Source organism: Labeo rohita, chromosome 16 (genome assembly GCF_022985175.1).
Source record: "Labeo rohita strain BAU-BD-2019 chromosome 16, IGBB_LRoh.1.0, whole genome shotgun sequence".
Taxonomy (NCBI): Eukaryota; Metazoa; Chordata; class Actinopteri; order Cypriniformes; family Cyprinidae; genus Labeo; species Labeo rohita.
In genome coordinates, this window is record NC_066884.1 from 21,878,281 (window position 1) to 21,890,964 (window position 12,684).

Below are 12,684 nucleotides of genomic sequence, written 5' to 3' on the forward strand. Positions count from 1 at the left end.
CATTAATAATATACAAAATATATACAGCATCAGCAATGAAACTACCATTTCAATTTAACTTTCATTTTGCATCAACCACAAATAAAGACATGATTGAAGACTTCAAGGAACCCAACCACAAAAAAAGTATCCCCTGGTTTTATTTAATATTCATATGTAACATAACATTCAGAACATTATTTTACGATACGATTTGTTCATAATTTCAGTGCTCCACAAAATAGAGGATAAAAATGAATACAGACTGAGAAAGAGGCAAGAGATCTTTGAGTCCCGTCACTGAGAGTCTCTCAAAAGAAACAAACATCACGACAGTGACGACAAACCTGAGCATCGACACTTTTCCGATCTTCATTTACATCTTAAATACCCACTGCGATGGAGGCGGAGCACAACCAAGAAACGCTATCAAACCATGCGAACAAACATAAATGAGTAACCCTGTTACATTTAGACAAATGACTAATTCTAAACGCCTCCCTGCCGCCCTGCAGTACTGACTCAGATGTACCGGTGTGTGTTTTCCTTTGACCTCTGACCTCCGGCGCTCTCTTCCTGTTAGTCTCATTGGCTCCCTACAGTTTCCAGGGAGACCTGAACTCAGTAATAGGGAGTGGAGTGCAGTGCGTCGTCTCAAAGTTACGCATATACTTTCGTGCCTGAGAGAGAGAATTGTCCTGTTAGATTAATCATATTATTTTATATACAGAGAGAGAAATTTTTAGCATTCTTATTTACTGCATATACTCGGATTCTTGTAACATACCAAGAATAGAGCAAGCTGCCTTCTGCCCTCGAGTGTCATGTCTTCACCTGAAACAAAAGACGGGAGATCAGATCAGTTTTGTTTTAAGGAGAAACTGTAGCCATAGTAATAAGCGTCTTTGTTTTGATCACACCAACACCAATTTAAGTTCTGGACATGAGCGTGGCTACTGTGTATGAAGCACGTACCGACGCTCCAGGGGAACAGGGTCTCTCTGTCTGTCTGATAGGACTGCAGCACAGACAAGCACCAATCGTCATCCACCTCATAACCAGTGTACACAGATTCTGAGAAAGAGAGGAAAAAATGACTCACTTTTAAACATAATGCTTAATAAAGCCAAAACAGAGAACATACCAAACTAGAAATTCTGGCTGATACCGACTGTCATAATTCGTTTCATATTAGGGTTCATATTTTGGATGAATAAATCAAAAGTAGGTTAGTGTACTTAGATCAAAACCTGATATAGACTAGTGTCTGAATATTAAGCTGCAAAAAGACTATTAAAATATGAATCGTGAATGTTCTGCATGGCTCTGTGTGAATGAATGGTGCAGTTTTGGTGTTTTCAGCCTCTGCCGCCTCATATGAGTACATGAACACATGAATATACAGGTGCATCTCAATAAATTAGAATGTCATGGAGAAGTTCATTTATTTCAGTAATTCAACTCAAATTGTGAAACTTGTGTATTAAATAAATTCAGTGCACAAAGACTGAAGTAATTTAAGTCTTTGGTTCTTCTAATTGTGATAATTTTGGCTCACATTTAACATAAAACCCACCAATTCACTATCTCAACAAATAAGAATACTTCATAAGACCAATAAAAAAAACATTTTAGTGAATTGTTGGCCTTCTGGACTTTTGGTAGTTTCTTTGAGTCTTCAGCTCATCTGCATTTTTTGTTTCTCATTTTCCTCTTGACAATACCCCATAGATTCAGGTCGGGTGAGTTTGCTGGCCAGTCAAGCACACCAACACCATGGTCATTTAACCAACTTTTGGTGCTTTTGGCAGTGTGGGCAGGTGCCAAATCCTGCTGGAAAATGAAATAAGCATCTCTAAAAAGCTGGTCAGCAGAAGGAAGCATAAAGTGCTCTAAAATTTCTTGGTAAATGGGTGCAGTGACTTTAGTTTTCAAAAAACACAGTGGACCAACACCAGCAGATGACATTGCACCCCAAATCATCACAGACTGTGGAAACTTAACACTGGACTTCAAGCAACTTGGGCTATGAGCTTCTCCACTCTTCCTCCAGACTCTAGGACCTTGGTTTTCAAATGAAATACAAAACTTGCTCTAATCTGAAAAGAGGATTCTGGACCACTGGGCAACAGTCTATTTCTTCTTCTCCTTAGCCCAGATAAGACGCCTCTGACAATGTCTATGGTTCAGAAGTGACTTAACAAGAGGAATACGAAAAATTCCTTGACACGTCTGTGTGTGGTGGCTCTTGCTGCCTTGACCCCAGTCTCAGTCCATTCCTTGTGAAGTTCACCCAAATTCTTGAATCGATTTTGCTTGACAAGCCTCTCAAGGCTACGGTTCTCTCGGTTGGTTGTGCATCTTTTTCTTCCACTCAACTTTCTGTTAACATGCTTGGATACAGCACTCTGTGAACAGCCAGCTTCTTTGGCAATGAATGTTTGTGGCTTACCCTCCCTGTGAAGGGTGTCAATGATTGTCTTCTGGACAACTGTCAGATCAGATCAGTCTTACCCATGATTGTGTAGCCTAGTGAATCAAACTGAGACCATTTTGAAGGTTCAGGAAACCTTTGCAGCTGTTTTGAGTTGATTAGCTGATTGGCATGTCACCATATTCTAATTTGTTGAGATAGTGAATTGGTGGGTTTTTGTTAAATGTGAGCCAAAATCATCACAATTAAAAGAACCCAAGACTTAAACTACTTCAGTCTGTGTGCACTGAATTTATTTAACACACAAGTTTCACAATTTGAGTTGAATTACTGAAATAAATGAACTTTTCCACAACATTCTAATTTATTGAAATGCACCTGTATATTTGCTAGGACAGCTCTGAGAGCTGAGCATTTTACCATTTATTGTGAGAAAATCTTTTCATATACAAACAGAAACTTAAAGATCTTTTATAGCAATATATATATATATATATATATATATAAAAATGTAAAAAAAAAAAATAACTGAAGTCCATTATATGGAAAAAATACTGAAATGTTTTCTTCAAAAACCATAATTTCTTTACGACTGAAGACAGAAAGACATGAACATCTTGGATGACAAGGGGGTGAGTAAATTATTTGTAAATTGTTTTTCTGGAAGTGGACTTCTCCTTTAATATTTATAAATAATACAAATAAAATATTTTCTATATTCCCAATTTTTTTTAAAAATGACAACGGTAATAATAATCGAAATGAATGAACTATAAAAGCACACCTTCTTCAATCGGCGTCCCTGCTGCGAGCCACTGCCTGACTGCCCTGATAGCATCCTCTGTCATGACTTTAGGATACCTGAGAGACACAGAGAAAGAAAGATGAAACCAAATGATAGCACAGAATCAGATTAAGCAGTTTGTGTGAATCGTGTACTGACCTGTACTGGAGTAGTTTGAGCAACAGGTCATTCCCTCTATTAGACATGATATCCTCTGGACCCCTGTATCCAAACAAAACAGCAATGTCACAACCAACAATTCACTTTGCCTCTGCGAGCAAGAATGTGTTTATCTGTGTCCTCGATAACTTACGTGGTAGTGATGATTTCATCTTTGGTCCTTCTGATCAATAACACTGGTCCCTGGTATCTGAAATGAGAGCCAGAGTATTCAGCTCATGTTGTTAACTTTATGTTTTTACTATTAAATAAATCATGTGACTAACTTGCAGAGCTGTTCAGCGTTGTTCAGGTTCATGTACTGCCTCACTGTATGGGTGACTAAGGGTCCTGTGAAGTGGAAATAAACACATTTACTCATTAATTCAGTTTTGGGTCACTCTTTAGAAAAATGAGTAGAGATGAAAAAATATAACACTCACTCCAGCTGTCAGGCATGACCTTTAGCGCAAGGGGTAAAAGGTCATCAAATGAAGCATCTAGAACCAGAGCTCGGATCTCTGGGTAAGACATCGCAGCCCAACTCGCTAAAATAGAGCAATACAAGAATTAAAACAAATACATTTTTTTTTCTGTTGTGTTTTCTGATCTGTGATTGGCTGGTTTGTTGCTGTGGGATTTTTTTTTTTTTTACCTGTGAAGCCTCCTATTGACCAGGCGTACACAATAATGTCACTCAGCTGGAAGCCCAGTTTATGCACGGCAAACTGAATGACAACGTCCATCGCATTGGCCTCATTTTGAGGATATGGAAACCCCTGAAAAAGCAGAAGAGATGTTACATTTTACATTTTGTATAAAACACATAGAAATGTGTCTCTGGTGTAAACTACATTAAAGCCGCATTTAAACTGCATTTTGGAAGTTCAAAATCGGGGCACCGTATCAGTCCATTATATGGAGAAAAATCCTGAAATGTTTAACTCAAAAAACAATTTCTTTACGGCTGAAGAAAAAAAGACATGAAAATCTTGGATGACAAGGGGGTGAGTACATTATCTGTAAAGTTTTGTTCTGAAAGTGGACTTCTCCTTTAATTGTGAGCTGTTATGCATGGTCACTGTTAGGAACAGATGGTGTGAGGTTGACTTACTGTACTGCCGCCAAACCCTGGGTGATTCCAGCCCAACACTGAATATCCACCTGTAAACATGAGAGAAAACAGTTTGACACCCATCTAGTGCTTTAATGTTAAAAATATAACACAGACACATTATTCTGTACACATTTACCTTCCAGTGGCGTGTTCATGCAGCCCACCTCATAGAATCCTGCGTTTCCCTCACAGCAGATCACCTGTGATGCACATTATATCAGCATTGGAAAGCTAGAGGTAACATGTTACTTTATTATACTATTTATTTCCCTTAAGCTTCTTTATTATGGTTTCTTCTGCTCTGTTGTAGTGGCACATTTACTTCACACTATTCACATTCTTACCAGAGTTTTTCCGGCTTGTCCTCCATCTTTCCTCCGGTCCACAAACATAGTGTCAATCTCATTCCCATCACACGCCACCAGTTTGTTTCGCTGACCGTCATACTGAACATAACAAACACACAAATAATGTATGAATTTCCATATAGAGTACAGTTGAGATCAAAAGTTTACACACGCCTTGCAGAATCTGCAAAATGTTAACTATTTTACCAAAATAAGAGGGATCATATAAAATGCATGTTATTTTTTTTTTTTATTTAGTACTGACCTAAATAAGATATTTCAAATTAAAGATGTTTACATATGAAACTCAAAACCAGCTAAATTTCAAAAATGAGATAATGATACTGAGTGAATGCCTCAGCCCAATCAGAAGTACCGGTACTTACATAGAAGCCTATACAAAGAAGCCAGAAAGAAATGCTTATTTTAAAGAAAAACGTCAGATGGATTTAGAGGCTTTTGCATCTGAACTCTTCATATAGTCGACAAGAGAAAATAATAGTTGAATTTATAAAATGACCTGGTTCAAAAGTTTACATCCCCCTGATTCTTAATACTGTGTTGTTACCTGAATGATCCACAGCTGTGTTTTTTTTGTTTAGTGATAGTTGTTCACGAGTCCCTTGTTTGTCCTAAACAGTTAAACTGCCCACTGTTCTTCAGAAAAATCCTTTAGGTCCCACAAATTCTTTGGTTTTTCAACATTTTTGTGTATTTGAAAGATTTCCAACAATGACTGTATGATTTTGAGATCCATCTTTTCACAGTAAGGACAACTGAGAGACTCATATGCAACTATTACAGAAGGTTCAAACACTCACTGATGCTTCAGAAAAATTAAGCATTAAGAGCTGGGGGTGAAAACTTTTGAACAAAATGGAGATGTGTACATTTTTCTTTTTTGCCTAAATATCATATTTTTCCATTTAGTACTGCCCTTCAGGGGCCACAGAAGATAGTCACATTTAGGTTAAATTAACCTTGATCTTCAAATTCAAAAAGTTTTATTAAAGCATAGTTTAAATTAATACTTTTCTAAAGTGACAGTAAAGTATTTTATAATGTTACAAAATATTTCCAATTAAAATAAATGCTGTTCTTTTAAAATGTTCATTAATTAAAAAAAAAAAAAAAAAAAAAAACAGTTTCCACAAAAATATTAAGCAGCAGAAATATTAAGCAGCACAACTATTTTTAACATTGATAATAATAATAAATATTTTCTGAGCAAGAAATCAGCATATTAGAATGATTTCTGAAGGATCATGTGACACTGAAGACTGAACTAATGATGCTGAATATTCAGCTATGCATCACAGGAATAAATTACATTTTAAAATATATTAAAATAGAAAAGAGTTATTTTAAATTGCACTACTTTCTTAAAATATTACTGTTTTATGTATTTTTATGTATTACTGTTTTACCTTGATGAGCATTATTTTAAAAACATGTCAAAAACACAAGGTACTGAATAAGTTATTTTTAAATATTGTTCAAAGAAAATGACAGCTATATAGAAAGTGTACAGTAATTATGCATTTTTTAGTAATTAATGATTCAAATTATAGTTAAGGCAAAACATGTTAATTCTCAAATTGATTTTTTTGGACAATACATCTGTACCCTACATATAACACACTTTTTTTGGTTTTATGGCATTTTCTGTAAAAAAAAAAATAAAATAAAAAAACAGAAACACTCCTAAAATTAAAATTCAAGATAATTTTGCATTTTAATTTTTTTATTATTTTTTTAATAGCTGCATATGTTTTGCTCAGAATAGTTTTGAATGTGTTGTAGTATGGATTTGTAGTTGTGTGTGTTACCTCTTCTACGAGTCTGGCCTGGCCCTGCTGTAACATGGGTCTCATGGCCTTCTGCAATAGACCCACTGAGCCCGGGTACAGCATCATCCGGCCGAACGAGTGCGCAATCAGATAACTACACAAAACACACACAACATATGAGAAACTATGCTGCATGCCTGCTCATGTACACGTAAGAGAGCTCTGCGAACTGGTGACCTCTAATCGAACCTATGCATTTGTACAACCCTAACAATAAGGTAAATCACTGCAAATCTATCAATGTATTTTAACACATTTGTTACCTTAAGATGTGGCACGGTAACGTGCGAACTGAATTTAGCACGCTGTCTGCTGCTCCTCTGTGTTTCGGCTCCGGCCTCAGCAGGGACACGCCACCTTTAGACAGCTTCCTGCAGTCAGAGGAAGTGCAAAAACATTAGAAACCCAATTAAAGCAAACTCCTCTAAAACTCAAAGACTAAGAGAAAGCGAGTACAAGATTTTACTTACGGACTACCAACTTCTTTCCAGCTGAAATCTACAGGCCAGTGTTTGAAGTTGAAGTCAAAGCATGCAAGTTTTTTCTAAATGGGACAGAATCAACATTCATTTAATGGACTCATTAAGCAAAGCTCCATGGGAATGTTCCTATGGCACTGCTACTGTCTAACCTTGTTGCTGGGTGTGTTGTTCTTCCTGTTCTCCTCCAGTATGGTGATGAACTGAAGGTACTCTGGGTTTCTCCAGCGTCCCCAACCTAACAACAGCACAGCGGTAAAAACACAAACAAACACAAATCATGTTTAACCCTTAACTGTGTTAAACGTATTTTAAAACAGTGTGAAAGTTCTTAACGTACAAATACAAGCTGATATAAAAGTATGGTTATTAAACAAATTACTAATAAATATACAAAGAAAGTAAAATGTAATGTCACCTCTCAGACAGGCCACTCCTAGCAGACAGACCAGCGCTGTGCCAACATACTGACTGATAGGAGCCAGCTTACTGCTGCAGATGTACCCTACAACATACATCAGTATTAATCATCTCGGATCAACAGCCCACAAAACCTCACCACGTTATTAATTTTTCACTCATAAATATTACTCAAGGCTCAACAAGAATAGACAGACATGAAAGAGTCAAGCAAACTGACATTATTGGTTTTCTGAAATCTTTTAAATGCATAAAATCTAGTTGGCAGACATACTGTAGATGAGGTTTGTTGAATCGCAAGAGTATGGAATCACATTTTCATTCCCCTCAAAATTGGACTTAATATCTCACAAGTCACTGTGATAATAAACTGTGAGTTTATTACAGACTTTATATCTTGCAATTGCGAGTTTATCCTTTAATTCTGACTTAAAATCTCGCAATTCTGATTTCATTTCTTTTAAGTTTATATCATAAAATGCTGAGAAAAAGTCAGAATTTCCTATATATATATCTTTCAATTCTGACTTTATTTCTCACAATTGTGAGTTTATATCCTGCAATTCTTATTTCATTTTTTTGCAATTGCAAGCTTGTACGATGCAATGCAGAAAAAAAGTCAGAACTGCCTGTTTATATCCTGCAATTCTGACTTTATATCTTGCAATTGGAGTTTGTGGCACGCAATGCAAAAAAAAAGTCAGAATTGCCTGTTCATGACTATTTCTCACAATTGTTTACATCCTGCAATTCTGACTTTCTCGTAATTGCAAGTTTAAAATCACACAATGTTGAGAAAAAAAGTCAGAACTGTCTGTTTATATCCTGCAATTCTAACTTTATATCTTGCAATTGCGAGTTTATATCCCGCAATTCTGACTTTCTCGTAATTGCAAGTTTATTTTACGCAACGCTGAGAAAAAAAGTCAGAATTGCCTGCTTACATCTTGCAATTCTGACTTTATTTCTGACAACTGTGTTTATATCCTGCAATTCTGACTTTATTTCCCACAACTGCAAGGTTATATCCCACAATTCTGACTTTATATCTTGCAATTGCGAGTTTGTAGCACGCAATGCAGAAAAAAGTCAGAACTGCCCGTTTATGACTATGTCTCACAATTGTTTATATCCTGCACTTCCGACTTTCTCGTAATTGCAAGTTTAAATCACAGAATACTGAGAAAAAAAGTCAGAATTGTCTATTTATATCTCGTAATTCTAACTTTATTTCTCACAACTGCGAATTTATATTCTGCAATTCTTACTTTATTTCTTGCAATTGTGAGTTTGTATCATGCAATGCAGAAAAAAATCTGAATTGCCTGTTTATATTTTGAAATTTTATTTCTCACAATTGCGATTTCATATCTCGCAATTCTGACTATAAAACTCGCAAATAGGATTTTATATTATGCAATTGAGAAATACAGTCAGAATTGGGAGTTTCTATTACACAACTCTGACTATAAAACTCGCAAATAGGATTTTATATTATGCAATTGAGAAATACAGTCAGAATTGGGAGTTTCTATCACACAACTCTGAGACAAAAAAGTCAGAATTGTGAGATAAAAAGTCGCTAAACCTTTTTTTATTCAGTGGTAGAAACAGGTTTCTATACAAGAGCGACTTAGAGGCATCAGTTAGAACTGGTTAGAACAGTTGTTTATGGTTGTAATAGCTGTTATAGATATGCATTATAGATGTGTTATTACAGCCTTCATATAAATTAGCCTTAAATAATCATCTTTTTCACTACACGTGGATAAAAACTACACACAAAGCTTGCTAATATTATTTATTTATTTTATTTTAGTATTTATTTTATTAATATAGTAATCTAGTAATGGTAAAAGGCTTACACAGAATGAAATTAAGACAGCATTTTTATGTTTAGCAAAAATGCAACACTGGGCATAAGGGGTTCAAGTTTTTTTTCTATTGTTCTCAAGCAGCGGAGCCTATAGTACAAATAATTTCAAATAATTTTGATTTAAAAAAAAAACACATTTATCAGTTTTTGTGGTGGAAAAAGTTGGCATGACAACCAAATTGTGGACATACTGACTCCAAGGTTGCCATGCTTTTACAACAAAACACACCCAATTGCTACTCAAGCCCAAACTAATGCAACCGCATCTAGGAGGGGGTCTCAAAGTAAAAATTACATTCCAAGGGCTAAATATAATGTTACTGGGTTGCTTCAACCCGTGGCAGTGTTAAAGTGGCCCAATTCCGCGGGAAAACCACAGACTTGGCAACACTGACAGGCTCACCTGGGGCAGCAGTAAAACAATCTTCATCTTGTTATTAGTGGTCAATAACTAAACTAATCTGTAGATACAATCTGTTATGTAGCTTAATTATTATCATAGTAACCTAACTGCACCTTAGCAGTGCTTGATTGTCATTTAATTGAACAATTATTACAGACTGCCATTCACCACATCTTTGTAAGGCACAGACTCTCTTGTGCAAGAGAATATCAAAGACAATAAGAAAACAACACACTCTCTAACCACAATACACTCCAGTAACGCCAGAATATCAACTACAGTACAACCATGATCGCATAACCACATCATACTGAATTCAACATTAAAATACAGTATTTGAACTGCACATCTCATTCAGCACTTAATATTACAACTGCACCATAACATCTTTGATTCAGCTATTTGAATGCTCAAACAAAACAAGATCATACCTTTTTCATGATGTAAAAAAGCTCATTCAGTTTTTAAACTACAGCACAGCTCATTCACAACCTGAACATCACTGTTCCTCAGGTCTGAAACCTCTTATGAACCAGACTAAAAATACATACAGCACTGCTGTGAGAGCATTAGCCCGTGACTCATATGATGTGATTACACCCGCTGAACCGACCCAATCAACACCTGCTTGTGTAATAACAATACGATTTGCACAATATTTTGCATATTATTTAGTATTAGTAACAAAATGGAAACGAGAACAAAAATAAGTGTACTGGTGAACGTATAAAACACTGTTTATTATTAGATGTATTAAGGTTTTAAGATTTGTGGTTAGATGATGGTGTATTTGTGTTTTACCTTTCCTGTAGAGATAACAGAGGAGCAGTGGAGAAGTGTAGTAGGACAGAGACCACAGCACTGAGGCCTGAAGGAAAACGCATGACAGTGATTAAACTTCACACTGCAAAACCTTTGGGCTTTTTTTTTAACAGGGATCATTTGGTCACTACACCAACTGCAGGAAAATATGCAATGAAACATGACAGAGATCACGTACCCAACCGAGGATGCTGTCTGTGTGCCTCTCCAAACCTCTGGGCTGATAATTCCAGCCCTACGTAAGAAAAAGACATGCCAGTTATGTACGGAGTTTGATGTACGTTTACAAAAGTTTGTCATAGTGACAACAGTTTCTACACTTAATAATACCACATTGTTACAATGAACCTTATATTCATTCTGCAAGAAAGCATTTTAAGAATCACATCAACACATGACAAGAAATGTTTTTAATTTATATCCCAAAACAACTAGTAATAGTATCATTGTTGATGCTGTTCTTCTTCTTCTTATAAAAAATATGATACATTTAGTATCATACATTTAGTAAAAAAATTAAAAATAAATAAAAATAAACAAAAGTATAGAAATATTAGACATACAGCGCCATACAGCGCCATAGCGCTACGGGCGTCCCAAGTTCAAATCCCGGCTCAAAGACCTTTCCCGATCCCACCCCCTTCTCTCTCCCACTTCGCTTCCTGACAGCTATGATCTATCCTATCAAAATAAAGGTGAAAAGGCCAAAAAAAAAATTAAATATATATATATATATATATATTTTTTTTTTTTTTGTATTGTGAAATCTTACTTTTTTTTTTGAGGGAGAGCCTACAGAATAAATGAATGATCTAAATGGTAGATTCACATGTGAGAATATTATTTCTCTGTGAAGAGGGTAAGAGAAAGATTATATTACTCAATATTAAGTTATTTTGCAACAGTCTGGGTATGTTTCATAACAAATATCTTATGTCTAACCCAAATGTGACCAATCTTAAGGAGCATGGTTATATCTTTAGCAACAATAGCCAACAATACATCGTCTGGGTCAAAATGATCGATTTTTCTTTTATGCCAAAAATTATTTGGATATTAAGTAAAGATCATGTTCTATAAAGATATTTTGTACATTTCCTACTGTGAATATATCAAAACGTAATTTTTGATTAGTAATAGGCATTGCTAAGGACTTGATTTGGACAACTTTAAAGGCGATTTTATCAATATTTTGATTTTTTGCACTCTCAGGTTCTAGATTTTCAAATAGTTGTATCTCAGACAACATTGTCCTATCCTAACAAACCATACATCAATGGAAAGCTCATTTATTCATCTTATTTTCAGCACAAATTGACCTTTATGACTGGTTTTGTGGTCCAGGTTCACATTTGGAGAACCGTTAAAGCTTCTCAGAAAAATTGAAATATATGGCTATACACCTTTTTTTTTTTGTTAACTTTCAAATGATGTATACTGACTGGTTTTGTGGTGCAGGCTCACACATAGAGACCAAATAAAAACGCAATAATTCGACGCATGGGTGCGATAATAGCGTTGTTATGTTTGTGCTCCACATGACAGATGGTAGACTGTCCTGTCATTTGACCACTACAGATAAGCTCAATTCATTTCGCTAACAGCTCTCTGTCAATGGATGCGTCTCAAAACCGAGTGTGCTGCCTATCTAGACAATGCCTTATGACATGATTTGAGCTTATTTCGAACTCTCCGATCAAAGCAAATCGCGTTTGATGGTCAAACGCTGTCTATATAGGCAGCTCACTAGGATTTGAGACTCCGCCAATAACACATTAATGCACTTCCGCACATTGTTGCAGGACTGATCTCTGCAGTCTTTTAAGGCTATGGCTCTGTTTAAAGGGGAAGGAAGAGTCGTACCCTGCGGGGCGTTCTGCCGTCAGTACGTGTTTGGTCCGGTGAACGGTGAATCCGATGTAGATAGGGCCCGAAAAGGCACCGGAGCAACATCCAGCCGGCCATTCTCACCTCGGTCAGGAACTACGGCAGCCTGAGAGGATCACAGGTACTA

The 12,684-nt window shown here is 36.1% G+C and overlaps 1 protein-coding gene across 1 annotated transcript; it reads right to left on the minus strand.

Moving 5' to 3' along the window:
• Nucleotides 1-122: 122 nt before the first annotated feature.
• Nucleotides 123-12,684, minus strand: abhd16a (abhydrolase domain containing 16A, phospholipase). Its single transcript, XM_051132184.1, has 20 exons — nucleotides 12,534-12,684; nucleotides 10,849-10,905; nucleotides 10,650-10,716; nucleotides 7,568-7,654; nucleotides 7,302-7,387; nucleotides 7,141-7,214; nucleotides 6,934-7,041; nucleotides 6,650-6,764; nucleotides 4,818-4,919; nucleotides 4,610-4,673; nucleotides 4,471-4,520; nucleotides 4,012-4,135; nucleotides 3,800-3,904; nucleotides 3,644-3,707; nucleotides 3,511-3,567; nucleotides 3,357-3,419; nucleotides 3,198-3,274; nucleotides 955-1,053; nucleotides 767-813; nucleotides 123-659 (listed from the first exon to the last, which is right to left on the minus strand). The coding sequence occupies exons 1-20, from the start codon at nucleotides 12,633-12,635 to the stop codon at nucleotides 576-578; spliced, it is 1,632 nt and encodes a 543-aa protein (XP_050988141.1). The 5' UTR covers nucleotides 12,636-12,684; the 3' UTR covers nucleotides 123-575.

Excerpts from the sequence above, each read along its gene's own strand:
- abhd16a (XM_051132184.1), bottom strand. The coding sequence starts at position 12,635 with ATGGCCGGCTGGATGTTGCTCCGGTGCCTTTTCGGGCCCTATCTACAT. Across the intron at positions 6,765-6,933 it reads TTACCGTGCCACATCTTAAG|TTATCTGATTGCGCACTCGT; the intron begins GTAACAAATGTG and ends TGTTTTGTGTAG. Across the intron at positions 4,136-4,470 it reads CAGGGTTTGGCGGCAGTACA|GGGTTTCCATATCCTCAAAA; the intron begins GTAAGTCAACCT and ends CTGCTTTTTCAG.